We start from the raw sequence: 27,707 nt of genomic DNA on the forward strand, positions 1-27,707 counted from the left end.
AGTTTACTGCATTATTCTGGACTACACTACTACACTACACTACACTACACTACTGTACTTGGTATCAAAACCATTTGTCTAGATGGTTAGCCCCCAGCGCGCTGAGATGCAACTAAGAATCCACTGATGCTGTGCTGCTGTTCCTGACAAGGTACGGAAACTGGGACTGACAAGGTACGGAGACTGGGACTGACTGACTGACTTCATGAAAGTAGATCTTAAGTGGACACTCTCTGCTATGCGCAGATAGAAGCAGGTGCACCGCTCCACTCTGCACTTAGTCAACAGTATCAACACTGTGCCACTATGCAGCATAAGATTTAGCATGTTACTTAAACTCCGTCTTGATTGCAATTTTTTTTTTTTATTATTCATATGACCGGTTTCGGTTCATTCAGAACCTGTGACGTAGCATGTGAAAGTTGCTAGATTTGGACGGGTTACTCCTGTAACTGAAATATCAGATCTGAAGATGGTTCTGAATGAACCGAAACCGGTCGTATGAATAATAAAAAAATTTGCAATCAAGACGGATTTTAAGTAACATTATAAAATCACTGATTGCTGTTATCCCATAAGACATTATGTCTGTTTTTGCAAAATAAGATTTAGGTACAGTTGTCGCCCAAAAGATCCCAACTGGACCTTCTCCTAATTTTGTTGGTCTTGTTCGTTGGATTCGGGACTAGACCAGTGTTCACAGACAGATCAGTTAATGTAACTCAAGTTACTTAACGTATGAGTGGCATTCAGACGAAAACAGAACACCCGCCACAACGGGTCCATGAGATGTTTCCGTCAACAGTAATCACCTTACACTTTAAGACATATATCGCCCTGGCAAACGAGACGAGCAATTCCTGTTTCGTTTCGTCGAAAAGCCGTGTAGCTCGCGGAGAAGCTCAGTTGTCGGAAGAGTCACTGACTCGCAGTAACCCGTAACTTCGGTTACAAACTCCCTTAGCGAGACTATCTCGTTCTGTGCTAGGGTTGATCAGTACCGGGGGCCCGTTCGGACCACCCCGCGTGCTGTAGGCCACTTCTCTTCCTCCGCACCTCCTTTAGGTGCCGCGCCACTGCACCAACGGCGCACGTTAGGCCGTAGGGCATTCCCCCTCTTCTGTAGGACCTATTTGGTAGCTTTTCTTTTCAGAAAAAGCATAATTGTCGTGCCCTCCCACACCTAATAAAGCTCCTGAAAGCATCACGATGGCAGATTCCGCCGGTGTTTCCCCCGCTCTAACCCGCAGCAAGGCTGCAGCTAAAGAGGCGCGTGAGTCGGCTGTTCCCGTCGACGTCAACGTCCCGCTTGCCGCCGTTGAGGAGGTGTTGGCCGACAAGGATCGGCAGATCGCTGCGTAAGCGCAGGAACTGCTGAGCCAGCGTCGATTGATAACCGACCTCTGTGGCCCAAGTGAGTCCCCCACGCGGACAAGTACCCTCGACATCACGCTACATTCACCTGCAACTGGTGACTCACGCACTACCGTCCCACTGGGGCAGCTGACTCCAACGGCGGTACCAGCATCTGCAGATGCAGACACAGAACAACACTACACTGGGCCCTGGCAGGTGGAGGGCCCACGACGCAAACAGAGAAACACCACGCAAACAAGCGAGCAACCACACTCGCAAGGTAGCCGAAAGGCGCTGCTGCCTACACCAAAACCCGCACTTCCGGTTAGGAACACCAACACAACAACAAATACGACCCAACCTGCGGTTGTAACACAAAACTACGGGGACCTCAGTGTCCTCAACACAACATTCGCGGAAAGGCACACACCTTGCACGCTACACACGAAGTACTCTGGGGTTAGGGCCTCACTGTACGTATCAACTAACAATGAATATAAAGATCTCCTTATATTCCCCAAAGAAAAGGGGATCGAACATTATACGTACAGGACTGCTGAAGAACGGACACAGCAGTGCGTGGCAAAGGAAGTGGACCCCAGTACCCCAAACACCACAGTACAAGCGGCGCTCAACTTCCTAGGATTCGACTGCAAAAGTGCTTCCAGGATGACGGGCTTCCACTCCCACCACCGTCTACCACACTACCTGGTCGCCTCCCGCGGTCTTCTGCAGATAAAAAGCGTTCTGCGGATGGACGTAAGGGTAGAGATATACGAACCGCCACAGGTCCCACAACAATGTAACAACTGCCAGCGGTTCGGTCATTCGGCCCTCCGCTGCGGCCTGGCACCCTGTTGCCGCGGATGCGCTGGCAAACACGCATCCAACGCATGTACACTAATCCACGAAAACATACGCCGTTGCGCCAACTGTGGCCAAGGCCATGCGGCCAACTACAGGGGCTGCGACGTGTACAAAGAGGCGCAGAGGCGCAAAAATCAAAAGTCGAAGCCACCCAGCGTCATAACACGTCCAAGGCCCGCACCAAACCCTGTCAGGAACGAAGTGTCGTTCGCCATGGCTACACGCCCTTGAGGAGCGGAGCAGGCCGCGGAACCTCTGCGCCCAGCACACACACCTAACACAACTGCTGCGACAACAACACAGTCGTCTCAGCCAACACACAACAGTACAACCACACCGGTACCAACACCAGCCCCCAAAAACAACAAAACCCCACCCCACGAAGCCACTGCCTGCAAACCTACACACGACACACAGGAAGACACACTTACACAAGGAACCCCAGAACCAAAAACCCAGAGAAGGTGTAGGCGACCACGCGGAAACAGGAGCGGGAACACACGTGCACCACAACAAAGTACCCAACAACAACAAAACACTGACACACAGACACACAGTCAGCAAGCCAGTGATACCAGCACACACACACTACTCAACCCCTCACCACGTCTGACACACAGGCACCTCAAAATGTTCCACATAACAACAACATAAGCGCCAGCCCACACATAACGCCAACACCCGCACCAGCGGCCGCCAACACCCCAACCGAGCCACAGGCCGACACACACAACACTAACACAACACTTGAGGGTTTATTGGAAACAATATTCCCCCATCACACGACCGCTCAGACCTTTAAGGCCGGTTCCCACTAGGGCTGCCGCGCGTCAAAACCGCGCGTCAGCGGCGTAGTTGCCATGGAAATGGCGTCAGCGGCACGGCGCGGCGGGCTCTGCGTCGCGGTTTGACCATGTCGAACCGCTTCCGCTGCCGCGTGCCGCGCTCCAGGTGCGCGCCGCCAATCACAGAACGCGCAAAGCGTGACGTCAGGTACGGCTCCCCGGGCCACACGAACTTCCGCCGAAACGCTGGCGCGGACGCGGCGGCAGCTATGAAATACTTATCATCCGATTCCAAGGAAACTATTCGGTAGAAAAATTTGATTCTTGGGCATGCTACAGCCTGATATCTTCTCTCGATAAAGGACCGAATTTCTTTTCGTTATTCGTCGTGGTTACTTGCTGTATCGCTTTTACGTAAACCTTTACACGAAACTTTAATGAGTGTGCAGAGGTAAAAACGCATTGCGTGGACATTGCGTATAGTTCATTTTAGGTAATACATTATTGCGTATGAAATTTAGTCAACATATCGAAATTGTTTTTAAAGCTGAGAGCAGAACGATAGCTATCACCGTTCTCGAGATATTGAATGATATGTCGGCGGACGGGCTATGCGGTGGCCGCGCGCGGGTCGCTCGCGACGCGACCGATACTTCGTCCTGCTCGTCGTAAACCATGTGGTTGTATCAACCGCAAATTTCGTAAACAGTTCAAGTTTTTTGCAAACGATAACTTGTAAAAAGTCATGTATTTCGTCGCATGATAAATATCCAAAATCTGTTTATCTACCAAGAATGAAAGTAACCACAGTTCTTCAGAAGGGCTACATGAAGTTTTTTAAACGGCATTTAATAGAATGTGGAATGAGAAGTTAAACCGAAACTAATTTGCTGGTATGTCATAAGATGTAATTTGCTGAGTATCTACAGCTACTGATTGTTTCCTTTGGTAAGTAACAAACGTTTTTTTTTCTTTATCCAGTGTACTCTATTGGTTCAAGACGCTTTTCGCCTTTTACTTTAAGGCATCTTCGGTGGAATCTAGAATGATTCAGTTTTGTTTTGATATGTGATACATGAAGATTATAAAACAGTTCACATCTTTTTTTTTTACGTGAATAACTGATTACGTACAGTGAATCGAGTTTTTGGCGGACATCTGCGTTTCCCCTCACCTGGTCACATGCTGGAGGTTGAACTGAAACTTATATTATGGAACGTAAGCACATTTTCGTGCCGACCGTAGTGGCTGTGCGGTTCTAGGCGCTACAGTCTGGAACCGAGCGACCACTATGGTCGCAGGTTCGAATCCTGCCTCGGGCATGGATGTGTGTGATGTCCTTAGGTTTAATTAGTTCGAAGTTCTAGGCGACTGATGACCTCAGAAGTTAAGTCGCATAGTGCTCAGAGCCATTTGAACCACATTTTCGTGTTCGCTCTTTTTTCTTCTGCCAATAGCTGTAGACATTTTACCGAAAACACTGATTTGAAGTCGTAACTACAGTGTGTTCACCTCATGTCCCTTCCTGTTTGGTTTGTTTATGTACATGTTGCCAACCTAAAGAATTATATGCTGAAAACTAATATTTGTTTATTTCTGTTCTCCTTATATCTGTATGTGTGTGTGGCTAGTCAGTGATAGTTATAGAAAGTTGAAAGTGAATGCAGTAGTTGTCAGACAGTGGTTGATAGATTTGGTGTTCAGCTGATTTCAGTTTTGGTTTAAATGTTTTGTGGAGGAGTGCATGGAAGAGTAGATTCACTGCTTACATTAATAGATAAAATAGTAGAATAGCATTTCAACAGATGATTATTATCAGGATACTATCACGCAACCCCTTTGTCCTCACTCTTTGACGCCTCATAATATGTCCTGTCAACTTACCCCTTTTGTAGTCAAAGCTGTGCCGTAATTTCCTCTTCCTCCTCTATTTAATTCCGTACCTCTTCTTTAGTTACACGATCCTCATATCTAATCTTCAGCATTCTTATTGATCACCACGTTTTGAAAGCGTCCATTGTCTTTTTGAGAGAAGTGTTCATCGCCCACGTTTCACTTACATACAAAGCTGCACTCCACACAAATACTGCACTGGACACAAATACCTTTGTAAAATAGTACCCAATCATTAGAATTTATATTCGATATGAACAAATTTTCTTTTTCAGAATGCTTTTCTTGCTATTCACAGTCTTCATTTTATATCCTCTCTACTTATGCCTTCTCAATTACTGCTTCCCTTTCAAGTCATTGAAGTCTTAGAAATGCAGTTTGGTTTCTGTACAAGTTGTAGATAATCTTGTGGCCCTGTGTTTTATCGATGACATCTCCAGAGCTTCAAAGAATGTTTTAATTAAGATTGTCAAAACCTTTCTCTAAACATGCAAATGCTGTAAACACAGTTTTGCAGTTCTTCAGTCTGTCTACTTAGGTAAGAGGTAGGACCAGTATTGCCTTGCGTGTTCAGACATATCACAGGAATCTAACATTGTGCTTACGTTAGTTTGTACAACCCCTCCACCTCTCCTCTCTACATATTCCTTCCACTTTCTAGCCTTCTCTTATTTGCTTAGTTCTGGCTTGCCAAATGAGTTCTTGACAGTTGCTTGTCCTTTGAGCAAAGTTTTCTTTGCTCTCATTTTCATTCTCCTATGTTTTCCAAGTACAAAATCGCGTTGCAATTGTGGACTTTCTGTCAACGTCATGTTTAGACATTTCTATTTCCCATGGCCTACTTTATTTGCTGCATTTTTATATTTTTCCCTCTTGTCAAATTTAATATATCACGTTTTATCTAACGATTTCTACTGTACCTTCTTCCCGTTCACATACTCTGCTGCATTCACCATTTCTTGTCTCAAAGATATCCATTCGTATTCTAGCGGATTCCTTCCTTTGTTTCAGTCAGTCGTTGCATTACAGTAACTTTAAGATTATCGAAAAACTGTGGGTCTTGACTTATTCAAGTTCCATTTCCTTAATTTGCTACTGTTTACTGTCTCTTTAGTTGTAAACTGCAGCTCGTAACCAATAAATTATTGTAGGTTAGCGTCTGCACCGGGAAATGTCTTATAATTTAAAATCTGGTTTCCAAAACTTTGTTCCAAATATGTATTATTCTTTCATGATTCTTAAGCAAGGTGCTGGCGATGATTACATTATGCTCTGTGCGAAATTCTATCAGGTGGCTTCCATTTGCATCCCTTCCCCCAAGCTTTTGTGTTCTTACTGTTTTCCTGTACATGCTACCATATCACATTTTAAATTTTTGTCTCACTTAACCATCTGAATTATCTCTTTTGTCGTACATTGTTTCAATGTGTTAGGAGATAGTGAACAATCATGAACGGTAGTCCTGATATCTGTTTATGGTGAAATGAGAAAACATGAATAATGAAATATGTGAAAGAGTACATTGTACAGAAAATGAAAAATTGGTATGTCTTCACCCAACTTCGTCTTTCCTTCATGTAGGTGTAAGATACAGTTAATCAAACGCACCGGGCGTTTCAGTGGTTACCACCCTGTGCCTCAGTGGCTGTCCGCCATTGGCTACCGCTAGCGTCTGCCGCTTCCAGATGGGAACGCCAATTCCGCGAGCCGCTGCGTCAAAGCGGAAAACGCTTGCCGCTGCCGTTGCCGCACGACGCGCTGCCGCGCTCTAATGGGAACCGGCCTTTAACAAGTTCGCGGCGGCCGTCGCCACACTCGTCGCACGGCTCTTGACTGCTCAACCTGGGCAGTACTGGGCCGCCATACAAACAGCGCTCACCACACTGTTTACACCCATACATGGATAACACGCCACACCCCGCCCCCATCGCAAACAACCAGACACTGACACAGATCCTGTTCTGGAATGCAGACGGGATCAACAACAAAACGGCGGAATTTGCCGCGCTCATGGAGAGTAAGGGTATCCTTATCGCACTACTGAGCGAAACTAAGCTGAAACAACGCAACCAACTACACTTCACCGGCTACTGCGTCTATCGTACCGACCGACCGGACGGCTCCGGTCATGGCGTAACAGCCATCATCATACACAAAGACATAGAACACACAAACATAGTGCTCCCTGAACTTGAAAAACTAGAGGCAACCGCCGTCAGGGTCATGTTCAACGGAGCCTACACTACACTGGTGTCAGTATACAACAGCCCTAAAAGCATTAAAACACGCGACATCAGCACAATACTCAACATATCACCGCGCGTAATAGCCGCTGGAGATCTTAACGCAAAACACCCGGACTGGAACTCACGAATACGAAACTCCAACGGCAAGAAACTATACGAACACGCACTAGGACGAAACTACATCACACTAGCGCCGACCGAACCGACGCACATTCCCTACCGGAGGGGACACAGGCCAGACGTGTTAGACATGGCCCTCATCAAGGGCATAACAACGACACTCAACGTTGCCGATGAAAACGATCTGCCGTCAAATCACCAACCCGTTATACTGTACATTGAAGAAACACTGCAGCACATGAAACAACGCAGGATATTAGACTACAGGCGCGCGAATTGGACCCAGTTCAAGGACACGCTTGACAGTCGCATCCCACCCACGCGATTAACGAGACAGCCCAAATTGACGAGGCATTTGAAACCCTCACTGGCGCCACCCAGGACGCATTAACCGACACCATACCAATCCGCACGCCACAACAACACAATGCTGCCCTGCCCCAGGAGATACTGGGCCTGATCTCAATGAGGAACCGCCTCAGGAGACATTGGCGGCGTACCAGGCGCCAGCACTTCAAACAGCACATTAACAGGCTCCAGGGTATAATCCGGGAAAAAATACAAACATTTAAGACACAACAGTGGGACCAGAAACTCGAAGGGCTGGGCACTACGCGTGTGGCAGCTAGCCCGACTCTTCACCAGGGAGAAACTGTACACCCCCTCGTTACAAGGGCCCGACGGACCAGCATATTCTGCGGAAGAAAAAGCGGAACTGATGGCCCTCACACTCGCAGCGTCATTCACACCGAACCTGGATCCCTCAGACCCAGCGTTCAGACTTGCTACGGACCAGGAGGTCACACGCATCTTTGCCCAACCAGCGCGCAACATCATCCGACAAGCTAGTACAGCTGAAGTCAAATGGGCCATCATGCATACCACCGCTAGGAAGGCCCCTGGTCACGATGGCATTCAAAACCGTGTCCTCCAGGAGCTCACAGACAAAGCTGTAGACTACCTAACACATATCACGAATGCCATACTCAAGAACCAACACTTCCCCGCCTTTTGGAAGACGGCCAAGGTCCTGATGTTCACGAAGCCGGGGAAAGACCACTCCCTCCCACAAAATTACCGACCCATCAGTCTGCTGAGCGCGCTCAGCAAGATCGTTGAGAAGGGAATGTTAAAACGACTCACCAGGCACTGTATCACAAACGACACCATGAGACCGGAGCAGTTCGGTTTCAGGAATCACCACTCAACAACACAACTCCTCCGCGTCGTTGAATACATAATACACGGATACAACACAAACAAAGCAACTGGGGCGGTGTTCCTGGACATCGAAAAGGCTTTCGATCGTCTATGGCACAATGGCCTAATACGCAAACTTAGCGACGCAGGGTTCCCCGACGGGCTCGTACGTCTCATACACTCATATCTCACGGACAGGAGTTTCAACACCGACGTGCAGGGCAAACAATCGACACGACATGATACACGGGCAGGAGTACCCCAAGGAAGTATCCTAGGGCCCTTACTGTTTAACCTCTACATTAACGACCTCCCAGCTACACACAACACGACGGTAGCAATCTACGCGGATGACACCGCCATCCTTGCGCAAGATTGGAAGCCGTCTAACATTAACTCACGACTACAGACTGCACTCAGAACGGCGGAGCCTTGGCTGCTGAAATGGCGTATTAGAGTAAACGTCGACAAGTGCGAGGCCGTTCTGTTCACTAGAAGACCGAAGCAACTGCGCAAACATCAGCACTGCAACCCAATAACACTACACACATGTCCAATACGTTTCCGCGAGAAGGTCAAATACCTCGGTGTCTGGCTGGACAGGAAACTACTCTGGGGGACCACATTCAACACGTGACCAACAAAGCTAACGCGAGGCTCAAACAACTCTACCCTATGCTTAACAGGCGTAGCACACTGAACAGGAGGGTGTCTAGGTCCATGTACACGACACTTATTCGACCCCTGATGACGTACGCAGCCCCTGTCTGGGGATACGCTGCGCCAACTCGCCTGCGCCGTCTGCAGCTCATACAGAGCAAAGTACTCAAAATCATAAGCAACGCTCCGCGCTACACACGCATCGCGGACCTTCACCGGGAATACCGGCTAGATACTATCTTGCAGGTATTCCAAAAACTCTCCACACGACTGTACAATAACACGAGACACTCACGCAACCTGTTTATCCTTTCTCTGGGTAACTACGACCACAACCATAGATGGAAGCATAACAGACCAAAGACATTACTGGCTAGGAACTAAACATCTATGGTCCATAGAACGCTAACACGTTAGTACTGGCGAGCCCCTGCAACACAGTTATTACTGGAAACCCCAGATGTTCGACCAGCCGAAAAACAGGCAACCGCAGGGAAACCGTACTGTACACAGCACGCAAACCAGCCCCACACACACCCCCTACACCGTCTGTGAGCCGATCTATCACCGATCGCCCACTAATCTACAACGACTTTGAACTGTTGCAGGGACGCAGCAACCGCAGCAAGTGCCGCAACGAGCTCCAACAACGACAAAGGTAACGATGCACGATACCTCGAACTAACATAACCACACCTTGCATTCACTGTCGCAGATAGCAAGCCGCTACTGCCCTTACCACCCGTCCTACTGTCGCAGAGGTTTTTTTCTCTTGGCTCTTGCCTTGGCACTGTTTTCTCCTCTGCCCTTACAACCGCTACCCTTCAATCGTTTTCGTCCACTTTTTATCTCCTGATGGACCATGTTAATGAGTAATCTTACCCAGACGCATGGATAACATCACTGTGACTCCTGATTCAAAAACTAACATGTTATACGGAGGCGGCAGCAGAACTTTTGGTTTGGTCACCATGTTGGTGTGGGTGTGGAGGGGCTCCATCCTTTGTGTTGTCCTGTTTCGTAGAATACGGTCGGCCGCCGACGGATCCAGAATCGAAACCACTCTTGCACTTTCTCGTCCTGCTGAAACCAACATCCGCGCATGTCTTTCTTCAGGTCTCCACAGATGTGAAAAGGATATCGTGAAAGATCTAGGCTGTACGGAGGATGTTGCAGTTTTTCCAAAGAAAGTGCTGAATCGTGGCCTTCGTCCGATAATCAGTGTTGGGTCAAGCGTTATCGTGCAACATGACTCCGTCCGACACCATTCCTAGGCCTCTTTATTTATTACTGTTGTTGGATAGGAAATTTAGGAGTATTGATCATTAGGCTGAAATGGTCTGTGTCCTGTATGGTGTCTTCTGTGACGTTAAGTTTTCTTGAATTCATTCTTGTCTCTACCTGCCACCCCGTTGTATTTTTTAATTTGGAAATGAAATTAGAAGTTTTCTTCGTTAACCTATTGTCGTTCATTCCGTAAATAAGACAGTAAAACTTTAATCTCCTCTTCCTTATTGCATGAGTGTTTCTATGTTTCTGTATAAATCTTCATTTCTCCTCTTCGTCCAGATGTTGGCATTGATCTATTGTGGCCCTAAAATTTTTATGAGTATTTTCCTTTCTTCCTTTCTTTCTTTTCTTTTTCTTGGCAATCTCTTTTATACAGTGTTCAACATTTATATCCATATATGCTTCTGGTTTAATTTGCTCTGACGCAATGTTTAATTATTGCCTGGAACGACATTGATCGTTTATTACATCAGTTTCGGCTGAGTTTCATGGTTGCCACAAGTTTCCCCAAGTGAGGAGTTTTCTCCATAATCAAAGTTTTGTAATATATTACAGTATATAATGTTTCGTTGTATGCTTACTTTGAGTAAAAATAAGCTTTAAGGATATAAGAGGATTTAATTTCTTAAAAAAACATATAACAAAACATTTCGCACGTATTGTTGAGTAGTCGTCATTTTCTTTTTCACTCCTGAGGAATAAAACCTCACAGTGCAACAAAAACAGGTATACATTGAAGAACTGTAGTTCTATTGCTTGTAAACGGAGCTGTAGGTGCGTTTCACCTGGTCACATGTAAAAACGATAATCATCGCATTAATATTAGGATTTTCGGAGAAATAGGTTAACCGCACTACTACATATGTAATATAAATAAGGCACGTTGTTTTATTGTTAAAATCAATGCTTGATTTCAGTTATAAATGAGAAAAACAGTAACTGTCAACTCCACACAGCTCGTAATGATGGAAACTCTGCTTCCTACACCGCGACACGTGACTTAGACGTTGGTTTCAAACCTCAACACGGCAGAGATAGTGACGTGTGCAGTCTATGGTCCGTAGGAACAAACGCTAATTGCTACGTATCAACCGGCAATTGCTATGGAACACCCGACCAATGATAGTAAAAGAAACTGTGGAGGACAAAACAACTGCAGCGAAGCCTGTGCACGAACGCTCTGTATGCCTTCGACATTTCATGGTAGTTGGGTGTTAGACGAAGGTTGCTGTGGACCCAAGTAGTGCGACATTCCGTGTGGTACGGCAACATGTCTGTAGGAGATCATTGGACTATTTACGATCATGGACGGGTAGTTGGACAGCTCGAAGCCGATCAGAGTGCCACCACTGTGGCCACCGAATGGCTGTGTTCAAAAGAACCATATTGCACTTTAAAAAGGCCACTGAAGGAGTAAGTGATACGCGAAAGCGTAGTCGCAGACGGCCTACCATACCGCAAGAGGATCGATACGTAGCCCTAGTGAAGACAAGCGTATCTCACTCCTAGGCAGATCGCTGCACTTGTTGGAACCGCTACTCGTATACATATCTCTGCCAGAAACATTTCGCGGTGATTATATCAGGCTGGTGTGTATGCTTGGAAGCCTGTTGAATTCGTGTATCTCCTACTACGCCACTACTGAAAAAGATTTCGTTGGTGTAGGGAGAATGTTGGTTGTGGTCAGAAAAAGTGGTCCAGAATGATAGTCTCCGATGCATCCCGCTACACTGTGGCTAGTGATTCCGGCCACTAGTTAGTGTAAAGAGAGACGGTATACCGGTGCCTCTTCTTTAGTCTTTTCTTTCTTGTTGTTTATCCCGGCTTCTTGAGATCTCTTGTGAAGAGACGCGATACAACAAGTTCCGTAGCGGTGTAGGAGAGTTAATGAAGTTACACAACAATAATTTAACTTTTGAAACTGCCGGTTTATTGGCATTTATGGAAAGAAAAACACTCTCGTACTCTCAGGCGGTCAGCAAATTTCGTGTAATATTTTGTGTGTGTGTAATGGGCCTTACTACGTCGCAAAGCGTTCTAATGAATTAACTAAGCTGCTTTACAGTGATCCTAGGCAACGTAATCAACAAGGTGATACGTGTCTCAATTAAAACTGAACCTCGATATTTTGAATAATCTTTCGGTTCATTTATTTTTGTAAAAATCAGCACTTGTCTCAAAATTAATTTCCAGCTTCGTGCATTAAGTACAAACGCATTTTGCAGCTATTGCACTCGATTTACTGGACAGCTCGATCACGCACTGGCGTGTAACGTATTTCAAATCGAGTGCGCAGGTTTCAGTTTTCCCTAATGGGCTAAACGACTCTTTTGTAATAATGTGATGTGTCTATCTCACTTAAAGTTTAAATGAAACTGGATTTACTCTCTATTCGGGTCAAGATCACAAAATAAAATTCACCACATAGGTCAGCGAACTGAACATGCTCACTTTTAGCACTAAGTGATAACTATTCTCAGACTAATAACCGCACATAAATTCACACTTTTTGATGCATACAAAGTTCAAAACTGCATTATATTAAACAAATAAATTATGGCATGTAATTACTAATTAAAATTTCCGATTCTATATAAACTTTAAGAACTTTTATTCCATAACCAATAAAATTTTATCAACTGAGAAAAATTATTAGTTTGCTGAAACGGATTCAGATTACTGTCGTGTCTGGACGATGACATCACGAAGCCACACTTGCTTGGAATGAACGAAATACCTGTACTGAAAAATTCTGTCCGTTGAGTAATTTACTGACTTTTATAACAAATTTGGTGCCCTTTGCATCGCTACAACGGGAACACGTTGCCGACCACAGAATCATCGGTATGGCCTAGGCATTACGGTGCGAGCAAGCATTATACACAATGGCCAAACAGCGCTGCTTAGCTTTGTGCGAGGTACTGTTACAGCACAGCGCCATTACAGCGAGATTATTCTGGATCATCTTCGTCTGTTTAGGGGTGCGGTAGGTTTCGATTTTCTGTTTATAGACGACAATGGCCGCAGACACAGGACCGCTGAAGTGCTGGACACCCTGGAAAGTCAAGATATTGAACGCATGGAATGGCATGCGTGTTTCCTTGACCTGAACAGTATAGAGTGTGCCTGGAAAACTCTTGGAAGACGTGATTCTGAACGGAACACTGCCTCCCCGAAAAGGGCAAGAAAGAAAAACCCCCTTGAGAGGGGAGTGGGACGATGCCCTCAAAGGACAGTATGAAAAACAGGTGAAAAATGTGCACCCATACTCCTTACTGAGAGCCTCATATCAACATTTACATTGGGAGTCTGATCTGTCTCAAGAATGAACATTATATATGCCTGTTACTCTGCTTTCTCATGTGGTTAAATACGGTATCATTTTTCGTTTTAAATATATCACTCCACCCCTATTACGTATGTATTGTTTCTGTCGTCCCTCATTGCCTGTGATTATTCCAATCCAACAATTCCTTTCGTTCCTTGGCACCTGTCAGACAAAGCGGAAGTAAATGACTACGTCATACATGTTGAAAGGCGGATGAGTGGATGTAAACAAGCATTCATAACTGCTACTGAAGCCAAACATAATGCGCTGTACCTCGAAGTTGTTCATGCCGCGCAGCCTGACGAGCGACTGCTGGGCCTCCTTGTTGCGCCCCCTGAGCAGCAGGTAGGTGGGGGACTCCGGCATCCACGAGAGGGTGGCCACCAGCAGCAGGGGGAACGCCAGCAGGATGCCGGCCAGAGTGCGGAAGTGCACGTACGGCGCCACGCAGAACACCACCAGCGTGCCCAGGTTCTGCATCACCTACACAGTACACCCACCCAACAACATATCAGCTCCAGACGTCCACTAAGACTTCCAGTGTCTGACGAATCAAGAGATAATACTATTAATCAATGAAAAGTGTCACGGCAGTCACTGAAAAACGTGCGTTACTTTTGCTCGCATGTTTTTACCAACTTTGATGGAGTTCTAGAGGACCACTGTTGTCCAATATACCGGTGATCAAAAAGTCAGCATAAAATTGAAAACTGAATAAATCACGGAATAATGTAGATAGAGAGGTCCAAATTGACACACATGCTTGGAATGACATGGGGTTTTATTAGAACAAAAAAAAAAAAACAAACGTTTCAAAAATGCCCGTCAGATGGCGCTTCATCTGATCAGAATAGCAATAATTAGCATAAAGTAAGACAAAGCAAAGATGATGTTCTTTACAGGAAATGCTCAATATGTCCACCATCATTCCTCAACAATAGCTGTAGTCGAGGAATAATGTTGTGAACAGCACTGTAAAGCATGTCCGGAGTTGTGGTGAGGCATTGGCATCGGATGTTGTCTTTCAGCATCCCTAAAGATGTCGATCGATCACGATACACTTGCGACTTCAGGTAACTCCAAAGCCAATAATTGCACGGACTCAGGTTTGGGGATCTGGGAGGCCAAGCATGACGAAAGTGGCGGCTGAGCACACGATCATTACCAAACGACGCGCGCAAGAGATCTTTCACGCGTTTAGCAGCATTTTTTTTTGGTTCTAATAAAACCCCATGTCATTCCAAGCATGTGTGTCAATTTTTACCTCTCTATCTACATTATTCCGTGGATTATTATGTTTTCAAATTTATACTGACTTTTTGATCACCCGGTATGTGCAATATATGATATTGTTCAATATATGCGCAAAACTACACTTGACATCCCACTATTGTGTTCAACTGCACAAAATGAGTGCACAATCCCAGGCTGCGGGTTGCAATCCGTCTACCTCCCCTCAACCCATTCCGCCCCCCCCCCCCTCTCTCCTCCTTCCTTCAAGCTGAGAAGACGGATTACGACATGTTACATCAATGGATCAAAGGTGTCGGACAGGATCCGAAATTTATTGAGGTGCAGATAAGTGAACGATCCTGACGAGGAATAAGGGCTCTACAGTCACAGGAATGGTGCGTCCGGTGCTGTTCATATGTCCTAATAACGGCATCTGGTGTCTGCAATACGTTTCGTTAGGCAAGCACTGATAACACACACATGAATTTTGACATATATTGGAACAATTAATGAATAATTAAATAAGTTAATAAAGTAATGAAAGCCGGCCGAAGTGGCCGTGCGGTTAAAGGCGCTGCAGTCTGGAACCGCAAGACCGCTATGGTCGCAGGTTCGAATCCTGCCTCGGGCATGGATGTTTGTGATGTCTTTAGGTTAGTTAGGTTTAACTAGTTCTAAGTTCTAGGGGACTAATGACCTCAGCAGTTGAGTCCCATAGTGCTCAGAGCCATTTGAACCATTTTTTAAAGTAATGAAAATTCAGAGGGAAATAAGTAATATGAAACGTAATCAACACTGTAGGGAAGTTGAGTTGAATGTTATAAAGTGTTCGTTAAAAACACAAAAATAAACATAATGCTCTTACATAAAATCATTAAATGCATGTAGGTTCGACGGTAAGTTTAAAAATTTAGTATTCTAGGTGAGTGTGGTTATGATTGCGGGAATAATCAATAAAATTTGACAGATTTCCTAGTTAGTTCGCCTGTGTGAAAGCTGAACCTAAATCTAGGCCCCGACCATGTGTTAATGTGAAATTCTGTCACTGATCTGCTTCACTGTCTGTTAAACTTCAGCACGAAATAGAACTATCAGTCACGCAAAGTTAAAATCTTACAGTCAAAAACATTCCTTGCAAAATTTTAAGTGTTGAAATGGCTCACCTGGATTACAGCTCGTAGATTAAGTTCAAACCCTGTTGAACACCGCCCAGACTCACCAGCAACTGTCCGTCAGACCCAACCATGCGAGAAGACTGGCGTTCTTACAGTGGCGTCGAACACTGCATCGAACTTGTGACAATTTGAGGTCCTCATTTATTGTGTAAGATGTTTGGCTTCAGTTTTAGTATTTTCTGTGTGGTATTGACGAGTAATGTTTCGTAACAGAGAACTGACATTTAGACCGTCGGCCATCATCTACAGACAGTTTCAGAACCAAAAATCTGTCATGGCTTTCTAATTATAACCTACAGCATTCATCGCCCTGCTTTGTTCATCACCAGTACACTCCCCTCCAAGACGAAGCCAGGAGTCAGCCAGGATCGTAAACTCACAGGGTAAGGCTTCACTTCGTGGCATCAGTGATTCGTCTGGTCTCAGGCAGGCAGGCACCCACGCAACGACGATACGGCAAAAATCATAGCATATCTGCAAGCATTTCTTTAACCAAAAATGAAAGAGAAGATCCTCAGGTGTAGAGAATAAAATGATCGTGGACGTTGGCAGACTGACGCAATATAGAGAATGAATAACTTCGTCTTGCTCGGTGGGCGGCGGGGGGAGTGGGGGGTGGGGGGTGGGGGGGGGGAGGTGACTGGGGAAACATGAATGATTTATTTGTTGTGATTGTCTGTTAGAAGCTTGGCCTACAGATAAATGTAGTGGACATTGACAGAAGCCATCACGGTGGGCGGAGGCTACCAGGTGTCATGAAACCTAGGCTCATAAGCATAACATTATATCAAAAAAGAGGAAACTTGCCAAGAAGGGTGATCCATCTCTGTCCTCTTTGGAGTTTTGGTGTCTGATGGATAGTGGTAGGGAGGTGGCGCCGCCACACACTGTCGTAAACTCACGGTCCACGTGACATCGCATAGCTAACTAATTGTAAAGAATAAACTCGGCAAAAGAGTGTTTTGTAATGCGAATGCGCCGCATTGCTAACCAACTGCTATGTATAAATCGGCAAACAAGTGCTTTGTAATGTGAATGCGATACTTATTTGCGAATAATAAAATCTTTTCCAATAACAATCGCTTTATACTGCAATATAGATAGATCCGGAACAATATTCACTCCAAGTATATTCCAGGTGTTTTGCAACACCTTAAACATTTTTTCTCCTGAAATAAATTAACAGTCAGTGTAGATTTTCCACATGAGAGACTAAAACTGTTAACTAGCGCCATCTCTCGTTTAGTTTACAAAGTTTATGCACTCAGGATAGCACTGTCATAGTGAGAAAAGCAGAAGTAAGGAAATCAGTGATGAACATCAGTGAAATGAAAGACATTAACTTAAATTCTACGAACCACAAGTCATAGTAAAGGTTTGTTCGTTGTACGAGTTTTCTTCCACTATTATATTCTGTTTTGTTACTAATTATTTTGTAAATATTTTTAGATTTATTTATGTCAGCATAGTTGGTGTTTACCTGCTATATTGACAATAATCTGCTCGATCTTTCCTTGCAATTAGATGATTCCCGTTTTTCCCACTTTTATAATCTAGTTCCTTATTAGCATTTTTTTACAAATTATGTCTCAGTTGATTAATTCATTAGAAGTTAATTTATGTGCTATATATATATATATATAATGATCCTGTTCCTAAACAATTCAACTTGCCACCATGTCACTAGCGATTCATTCCAGTTCGGCACGTAGCTTTCTTAAGGCTTGTGAAAGTAAATACAGACAACAGTGGAAAGATTGAAGGACGAACAGGGGTTGTACACCGCCAGAAATCGCGATACAACGTGGGGAGACGTTACTACACGCTCCAAAGAAGATATGCCTGCCTGTGGCATACGGATTACAATAATTACTTCATTACAGAGGTGCATCATTCTATGGATAATGAAAAGCGTTCTCATCGCTTATCAAGAACTATGTCATCTCCCTGACAGAACACTACTTATCAGCTTTGCACACAGTCCACTTATCGATAAGCGACCGCTATCACAGCGTGTTCTATAGTGGTTTGCGTGACCGTCGCATGTTCGGATTCTTTATCGTCTGGTAATCAAGTACATCCCTTTATGTAACCGCAATGTTTCAAGGTAAGAAAGGAACAGCTTGTGAAAAAAACAGATCTCTATTTCGAGCCTTGAGGGTAACTCCTTGGAATACACACGTACTTCGTGGATTTGCGTGTTTATGGAACAAACTGGGTTTGACGAAATAGAACCATTTGAAGGGTTAATGTGACTGGGCAACAGCGAACCTCACTAATGTAGGAAGAAAGGAAACCGTTTCAAATAAGATTCAAAATAATACCATGTAACAGGTTTACAAAAAGATCACCATGACAACAGATACCGTGTGCAGTTGATACATTCTTGAGCTACCTGACTATAGGAAGATAAACGTTACCACATACACCTCATACGTATGACATAACGCCCCTCGACGGAGGAAACAGCCATCAATACTATCGCAATAGGAACTTCCTAAACGCGACGAAAATGTGAAACCGAAAAAAAGACGGGCCGTGGGGGGTTAATTATTTACTTGTCACGGTTACGTTGTTGGCTCTAGGTGGCATTCTGAAATGAAAATATTGACGCAACACGGAAAAGATAATGGAACAATCAGGGTAGAAGAGACACTTCATATTACATGTTCTTGTTGTTGTTATAGTTGTTGCCTTCAGTCTGGAGACTGGATTGATGCAGCTCTCCACGCTACTCTATCCTGTGCAAGCTTCTTCATTTCCAAGTAACTACTGCACCCAACATCCCTCTGAATCTGATTATTCATCTCTAGGTCTCCCTCAACGATTTTTACCGTCCACGCTGCCCTCCAATACTAACTTGGAGATCCCTTGCTGCCTCAGAACATGTCCTACCAACCGATCCCTTTTACTACTCAAGTTGTACCAGAAATTCCTCTTCTTCCCAGTTCTCTTCAGTAAATCTTCATTAGTTACATGATCTACCCATCTAGTCTTCAGCATTCTTCTGTAGCACGACATTTCGAAAGCTTCCATTCCCTTCTTGTCTAAACTATTTATCGTCCATGTCTCACGTCCATACAAATACTTTTAGAAAAAGTATACTCGATGTTAACAAATTTCTTGCCATTGCCAGTCTACATTTTATATTCTCTCCACTTCGACCATCATCCGTTATCTTGTTCCCTCAATACCAACACTCATCTAGTACTTTCTCATTTCCTAATTCAATTCCCTCAGCATCACCTGGTTTAATTAGACTACATTCCATTATCCTAGTTTTGCTTTTTTTGATGTTCATCTTATATCCTCCTTTGAAGACACTGTCTATTCCGTTCAACTGCTCTTCCAGGTCCTTTGCTGTCTCCGACAGAATTAGAATGTCATCGGCTAAAGTCTAAGTTTTTATTTCTTCACATGTTTTTTAATTCCTACTCCAAATTTTTCTTTTGTTTCCTACACTTCTTGCTCAATGTATAGATTGAATAACATCGAGGATAGGCTACAACCCTATCTCACTCCCTTCCCAACCATTGGTTCCCTTTCATGGTCCTCGACTCACAACTGCCTTCTGGTTTATGTACAAATTTGTTAGTTGGTTGGTTTTAGGGTTTGATGGGGGCTAAACATCGAGGTCATCAGTCCCCTGTTCCAAACCGACATACTTGTAAAAGGCGTATACAGTAAAAGTGTAACCTCTGTACTCAGAAGGAGGGAACACCAAGGGGTACAGAGGTACAATAAACACCGCAATAACACAAAATAGAGGACACTTAAAAGGAGCACAGCAAATAGTTGACTAGAGTAAAACAGACTACAGAGGTTGATGGATCAGGTAAAAGGTCAACCACTCAACTACAAACGAAGAACCTCCAGCTGGAAAGCGTTGATAGAGGTACCAACACAACTTGTTACCATAAAAGACACTATTTTGGTATCCACGTCACAATTAAAAGTCGCTGGAGTGGGTGTAGCCTGAGAAATCATGCGAGAGCCCCCCCTAGACAGTGATGAAACCCAGCTGCACGGATAAAACGTAAAGCTGAGTCAGCTATAGAGGCATCGTCACCTAGAATTAAAGGAAGTGCAGCTGGTAAATTAAAGGACTACCAAGGGATCTAAAAGGGAGCAGTCCATCAGAAGATGGACCACTGTCAGCCCTGCATCACAGCGACACTTGGGCGGGTTCTCATGGCGAAGGAGATAGCTGTGGGTCAACTGCGTATGTCCAATTCGGAGATGGCAGAGAACAACTGAGTCCCTACGTGTGCTCCTCAAGGATGAGTTCCATACGGCTGTGGATGACTTTACCATGCGTGTTCAAGACAGACCATTCAGAGCTCCAGATATCGCGGACCTTGCGATGTAGGGCTGACCAGAGGTCTCTTTCCACGAGACCAAGCTCCAGGGGTGGCAAAGTGGTTGCCTGCTTGGCCAACGGATCGACACGTTCGTTTCCTGGAATGCCGATGTGGCCCGGGGTCCACACAAACGTCGCTGAACGACCACACTCGGCGAGAGCAAAAACAGCATCTTGAATACCGGGCACCAAAGGATCTCGAGAAAAACACTGGTCGAGTGCTTGCAATCCACTCGGGGAGTCACTGCATGTGACAAATGACTCCCCAGGGCAGGAGGAAAGGTGAACGAGTGCACGATAAAGAGCAACGAGCTCCGCAGTGAAAACACTGGTCCCACAAGGCAGGGAATGCTGCTCAATGTAGTCGCCGTGGATGAAAGCAAACCCAGTGCGTCCATCGACCACAGAACCATCGGTGTAGACTACATCTGCATCGCGAAATGAGGCAAGAAGAGCCAGGAATTGTTGACGAAGACTGGCTGGTGGAACGGAGGACTTGGAGTCGCAGGACAAATACAAGCAAAGCGGCAAGCGAGGGAGGGACCAAGGAGGGGTAGAAGAAGAGGGCCAGAAGGATGGAGGAAGGGGAAAGGACTCTAGTGACGAGGGAAGGGAACGAACGCGGACCGCGATCGGAAGACCCGACATAGGCCGCCGTCGTGGCCGTCGTGGGGAGGGGAGTGCAGAAGGTGGAAAAAGGAGCCTGTGGTTTGGGTGGTCAGGCGAGGCATGGACGTGGGCGATGTATGACGCAAGCAACTGTTGTCGGCGGAATCATAGGGGAGGGATTCCAGCTTCTACAAGAAGGCTAGTCACCGGACTAGTGTGGAAGGCACCTGTCGCCAGTCTGACGCTACAATGGAGAATCGGGTCGAGTATCTGCAATGTTGAAGGTACTGCTGAGTCGTACACCACGCTTCTGTAGTCGAGACAGGACTGGACTAAGGCCTTATAGAGCTGTAGGAGGGCTGTTCGTGCAGCCCCCAAACAGTGTGGCTGAAGCAGCCAAGGATGTTGAGGTGCTGCCAGCACCGTTATTTAAGCTCGCGAAGATGCGGTTACCAAGTGAGCTGGGCATCAAACAGTATGCCAAGAAAGCGATGCGTCTCCTCAATACGAAGGAGTTCATTGGCAAGGTAGAGCTCTGGATGGAGGTGGACCGTTTGATAACAACAGAAATGCATCACTCGGGTCTTAGAGGCTGAGAACTGAAAACCATGGTTGGATGCCCAAAAATGTGCCTTATGGATAGCTCACTGCAGTCACCGTTTAGTGACACTGATGCTTGGGGAACTGTAATAAAGATAAAAGTCATCGGCATATAGAGAGGAACAGACCAATGAGCTCACCGCAGCCGCAAGAGCATTAATCGCCACCAAAAGATGGGAACACTGAGAACTGAGCCCTCTGGGACACCATTCTCCTGAATATGAGCAGAGCTAAAATAAGTGCCAACTCTAAGGCTAAATTTACACTGCCCGCGATGCGATGTGATGCAGAGCCGAGCGGAGCGATGAAGCGCTGAAATCGCGTGACAATGGGCAGGCTTGGTTTAACAGTGGCAACAGAACGATGCCCATTTAGACTGCAGGCGGGGCCGAGCGATGTGATGCGGTGCGATGCGATTGACTCCGCTGTAGTCGCAACCGAGTTTGCGTTTCGCGCGAGTGTTTGGAGCGATTGCTTGTTTGCGCTTGCGTCTGAAGTAATTGCTTGCTTGCAATGGACATCGAAAGACTAATTAACAGTGTGCGTGAGCGCTCCGTGTTGTGGGAGCAGAAAAATAAATATTACCACAATAGGGATTTTGTTCGTCAAGCATGGAATGAAATAGCTGAAGATTGTGGAACAGACAGTAAGTACAAAAAAGGAAAATAAATACCTACAAGACTCCAAGAAATAAGTAACACAAACAACTTCGTTTATTTTATAATTTTAATTGTGTATAGATACTATTACAGTATTTTGATAATGAACTGACATTCACAATAGTTACAGTATTTGATAATTTCGACATGACATATATTTGCGTTAATGACTGTTGACATAGTTATTGAAGGCCTCTCTGACACTCCTCGCTCTTCTTGATGCACTACTGTTTGCTCTGTCATTTTGGAATTTCACGTCTATATTTTCAGGCGAGGTACTGAAGAATAAATGGAAGAACCTACGTGACACTTTCCGCTCTGAACTCAAAAAAACTCGTGCTCAACGTTCAGGAGACGAAGGTGGCATGCCGCATTTCCAATCCAATTGGCCGTGGTACGAAATGGCTCTGAGCACTATGGGACTTAACTTCTGAGGTCATCAGTCCCCTAGAACTTAGAACTACTTAAACCTAACTAACCTAAGGACATCACACACATCCATGCCCAAGGCAGGATGTGGCCTCCGTCCAGATGCGGTTAAACAGGGCGAGTAATTCACCCTGACAGTGCGCTGAGAGATGGCGAAGAAACTGGTTGTGAATTTGGTCTGGCCTTGGAGAGGTATTGGGGCAACCTCTAAGGGCACTTTGGAATTCCCATTTACTAACTACTTAAACCTAACTAACCTAAGGACATCACACACATCCATGCCCAAGGCAGGATTCGAACCTGCGACCGTAGCGGTCGCGCGGTTCCAGACTGTAGCGCCTAGAACCGCTCGGCCACTCTGGCCGGCCCGTGGTACGAGCTAATGACCTTCCTAACTGACATAATGACGCCACGGAAGACCAACACTAATGTTCATCACAGTAAAAGAACAGCATCGCAACACGACGACGTACCATTTTCACCAGCTCTTACAGAGAAAGAGAGTGTTTCACCTGATGAAACCAACCAGTCTTCAAGACTGTCTGTAAGTTCAGAGGGTAGCGTTTCGATGCCTCCTCCCTCACCCACCCTACACACAAACGAAAACAAGAGATCCAAGAAATCGACAAACTCTGAGTTGCTGTGTGTGTGTGTGTGGTTTGAGGTTTTCGGGCGCTAAATATAGAGAAGCAAAAGTTGAAGCTAATTGAGCAACAAATGTCGAAATCAGAAACGCAAGATGACAGCTATCATTTTGTAGTAAGTTTGCTGCCAGCAATGCGAAAACCATCACCAGCAGCTCAGTTGAGAGCCAGGATAAAATTCAGCAGGTTCTTTTGGAAGAATTGGAACAATCAACCATTTCCACTGCACATTCGTTGATGTCGCCCTATGCACCTGAAAATCCAGTTGAAATCGTAATTGCTGGAAATCCGCAGAATGAAATAGTCATTTCTGAAATTGAACCTGATGACATTGTTATTTCAAGCCACCAAGATTCTGAAAACTTTGATACTTAAGTGAGTGAACTGTGATGTATTTTACTCCTCATTGTCAACTATGTCAAAATTTATTAAAAGAAAGTTTGAATCTATCACAATTTGTAAATTTTTCATAGTAAAATGATTGCTGTAAACTTAATATTGGACTTAGCTAATGGTGATCATAACTTTTTCAGGGGTAATAGCCATTCTGAAATTTGTGTTTTGCTTCTGTAATCTATTTGAAACAGACGACACTATATAATCAAATGTCTCTGTACTCATTCTGAAGTAACTCCAAAATTTATCCTCCTCTTTTCTCAAGTCACTGTACAAATGATGAAATTCTCCTGAAGCCCTCCTCTCCTTGTTGATTTCATGCACCCATTCACGACTGCGTTGAATTCTCAGAGCACTGTTTTCTAATAAAAAAGAATTTACTGGGTCGGGGAAACACGACATCGTGCCGAGACTGATCAATTGCTAGCCAGATCGCGCGCGCGCGCGCGCGCGCTGTATCGTGTGCAATGTGAACGCTCCATCGTATTGCATCGCTTTGGCCGTTATGCTTCGCATAGCGTCGCGTCGCGTCGCATCGCATCGCAGGCAGTGTAAACGTACACTAACCCGAAAGAAGCGATTGGAGAGAAAATTCCGAAAAAATCGGAAGTGGACCCTGTAAGCCCCATTCGTGCAGTGTAGCAAGGATATGATGGCGCCAGGTGGTATCGTACACCTTCCAAAGATCAAAGAAAACAGCAACTAGATGTTCTTGCCAAGTAAAAGCGGTACGAATAGCCGACTCTAGCGAGACTAAATTGTCGATCGCTGAGTGGCCCTGACAGAAGCCCCCCCTGTTGCTGGGCCAGGAGGCCCCGAGCTTCGAGGATCCACATGAGCCGCCGACTCACCATCTGTTCCAGGAGTTCGCACATAACGTTGGTAATGCTGATAGAGCGATAGCTATCAATCACCAACTGATCTGCACCAGGTTTCAGCACTGGGATGGTAACACTATCCTGCCAACGAGTTCGGAAAACGCCCTCCGTCCAGATGCGGTTAAACAGGGCGAGTAATTCACCCTGACAGTGCGCTGAGAGATGGCGAAGAAACTGGTTGTGAATTTGGTCTGGCCTTGGAGAGGTATTGGGGCAACCTCTAAGGGCACTTTGGAATTCCCATTTACTAAACAGGGCGTTGTATCGTTCCCAACGGTGCTTGTGAAATGACAACTGCATACGCTCAGGCTGCTCTTTAATGGCGCGGAATTCTGCGCTGTAGCCTGCTGTCACGGAACTACGAGCGAAGCACTCTGCCAGATGTTCGGCGATGGCGATTGGGTCAGCATAATGTGTACCCTGAAGAGAAAGGCAAGGGACAGATGCATGAGGGCGAAAGCCAAAAATACGCCGAACCCGCGACCACACCTGAGATGGGGAGGTGCGAGAACCTATTATGGCAACATATCATTCCCAGCAGTCTTGTTTGCTCCGCCGGAATAACTGCCTGGCCCTGGCCCGTAGCTGTTTAAAGGCAACCAGATTCTTAGGGTACTTGAAGAACGGGGGACAGTTGCCTTGGCAGCAGAAACAATGGCCATAGTGACCTCGTCCACTGCCAAATCAATGTCACCACGAAGCGGAGCAATGGTCATAGTAGCTGAAGTGTAGGCTGCCCAATCAGCTCCACAAAGAGACCATCGCGGCAGCTGGTCAGGGGGTTGGGAATAAAGAAGAGAAACCAAGATAGGAAAGTGCTCGCTATCACAGAGGTCGTCGTGGACCTTCCAACTGAAGTATGGAAGAAGACCTGGGCTACTAAGAGAGAGGTGAGTGGCCAAGTATGTGCCATGAGTCAAGCTAAAATATGTGGGAGCACCAGTGTTAAGGAGGCAAATGTCCTGCTGTGCCAAGAGAGCCTCAACATTCCTACCCTGGCCCGAGATCTGGGCCCCACCCCATAAAGGGTGGTGGGCATTAAAGTCCCCCAAAAGGAGGAATGGCGGGGGGAGCTGGGAGAACAAGGCAGCTAGGTCAGCAAGAGGGACAACCTCATCTGGGGGAAGGTAGAGGGAACAGATTATAAGCTCCATTCCTGCCCAGATTCTAACAGCCACAGCCTTGAGAGCCGTGTGAAGTGGCACTGGGAACAGTGGCAAGAACATAAACACAGACACCGCCAGACACCCTGTCGTATTCTACGCGGTTCTTATAGCAACCCCGGTAGCCACAGAGGGAGGGGGTCCGCCGAACAGGAAACCAGGTTTCCTGTAGGGCCAGACAAGTGGCAGGGAAGATGCACAAAAGCTGTTTCAACTCAGCAAGGTGGTGGAAAAACCACAGCAATTCCATTGAAGGATAATGGTTTCTGACTGAAGACATGAAAGAACCTGGGGGGAGATATGTCACGCATTAGAAGCGCTCGCCGCCACCAATCAACTTCCATAGGAGCTGTGGGTCGAGCAACATCTAGCTCCTGAGTGGACACTAGATGCTCCACATCATCTTCATGTGCAGTGGTGAACTCCTTTTCTGTCTCTATGTCCTCCTCCTTTTGCTTTTTCTTCTTTTTGTTAAGTTCCCATTTGTCCTTCAGTTTATCAGGCTGGGTGGGCATTTCCGACCCAGTCTCATGGACCGAGGAAGACCTGGAAGCCCTACATTCCTCAGGCGGTGGCTTTTTCAGCCACTGGATGACATCTGGAGGGGCAGTAACCGTGGAAGGGAGGGCACCAAGCGATCCCTTCTGCGTGAGGGAAGCTTGAGGTGGTGGGCACTTCTCCAGTGCAGTGGTGGGGACTGAAGTCCCCAAATAAGGAGGGGTTGTTACTCCCGATGTTGATAATGGGGGAGCAACGGAAGAGGGTGTTCCAACTACCAGGGGGGACAGGAATAGACGGCCAGGCTGGAGGGCCCACAAAAAGCGGCTGAGCTTGGGGCCTCATTGCCAGGGATGGCGACATAGAAGCTGCTGCAGCATATGTCGATGAAATGTGCACAGGGTGAAGTTGGTCGTACTTGTGTTTAGCCTCTGTGTAAGTGTGCCTGTCCAAGGTCTTATACTCAATAATCTTCCGTTCTTTTTGATAAACTGTGCAGTCTGACAAGCAAGGTGAATGCTTCTGTCCGCAGTTGATACAAACAGGGGGCGGCGAACATGGGACGTTGGGGTGGGAGGCATATCCACAATCCCAACAGGTAGGGTTGGCGTCACATCTCGATGACATATGCCCAAACCTACAGCACTTAAAGCAGCGCATGGGAGGAGGGACATAAGGCCTAACATCACATCGAAATATCATCACCTTGACCTTATCGGGTAGGGTGTCACCCTCGAAAGCCAAGATGAAGGTGCCGGTGTCGACCCAACTATCTTTAGGTCCCTTGAAGACATGTCGTACAAAGTGGACACTGCAGCGTTCCAGATTTGCACGGAGCTTGTCGTCAGATTGCAACAACAGGTCACAATGAAAAGTAAGTCCCTGAACCATTTAAGGCTCTAATGAGGCATAATGGAGACTGCAACATCACCGAGCTTGTCACAAGCAAGCAATGCCCGTGACTGTGCTGGGGATGCTGTCTGTATGAGGACTGCTCCAGACCATATTTTAGACATGCCCTCAACTTCTCCAAACTTGTCCTCTAAATTTTCCACAAAAAACTGAGGCTTTGTGATCAGAAATGAGTCCCCATCTGTTCAGCTGCAAACCAGAAATCGAGGAGAATACTTCTCACCAGGTAATTTAGATCGCCGTTCCTCCCCTGGTGTGGGCAGGGAAGGGAACAATTGGGGGTCATACTTTAAAGCATTGAACTTCCCTTTCTTAGAGACTCGTGCTTGCGCACTATTCGTATTTCTTTTCATGGTGGTCCCACGAGCAGCTACGGAAAGGAATGTCTACCCAGATGGTGCCCGCA

General features: G+C 45.9%; 1 protein-coding gene across 1 annotated transcript in view; it reads right to left on the reverse strand.

Moving 5' to 3' along the window:
• LOC126481399 (facilitated trehalose transporter Tret1-like) overlaps nt 1-27,707 on the reverse strand; it is a 96,064-nt gene that overhangs the window by 21,787 nt on the left and 46,570 nt on the right. The window contains exon 3 of the mRNA XM_050105129.1: nt 14,019-14,228. Within this exon, the coding sequence (XP_049961086.1) occupies nt 14,019-14,228 (210 nt within the window). The remainder of the gene's footprint in view (nt 1-14,018; nt 14,229-27,707) is intronic.

The sequence above is a fragment of the Schistocerca serialis genome, chromosome 5, assembly GCF_023864345.2.
Source record: "Schistocerca serialis cubense isolate TAMUIC-IGC-003099 chromosome 5, iqSchSeri2.2, whole genome shotgun sequence".
NCBI lineage: Eukaryota > Metazoa > Arthropoda > Insecta > Orthoptera > Acrididae > Schistocerca > Schistocerca serialis.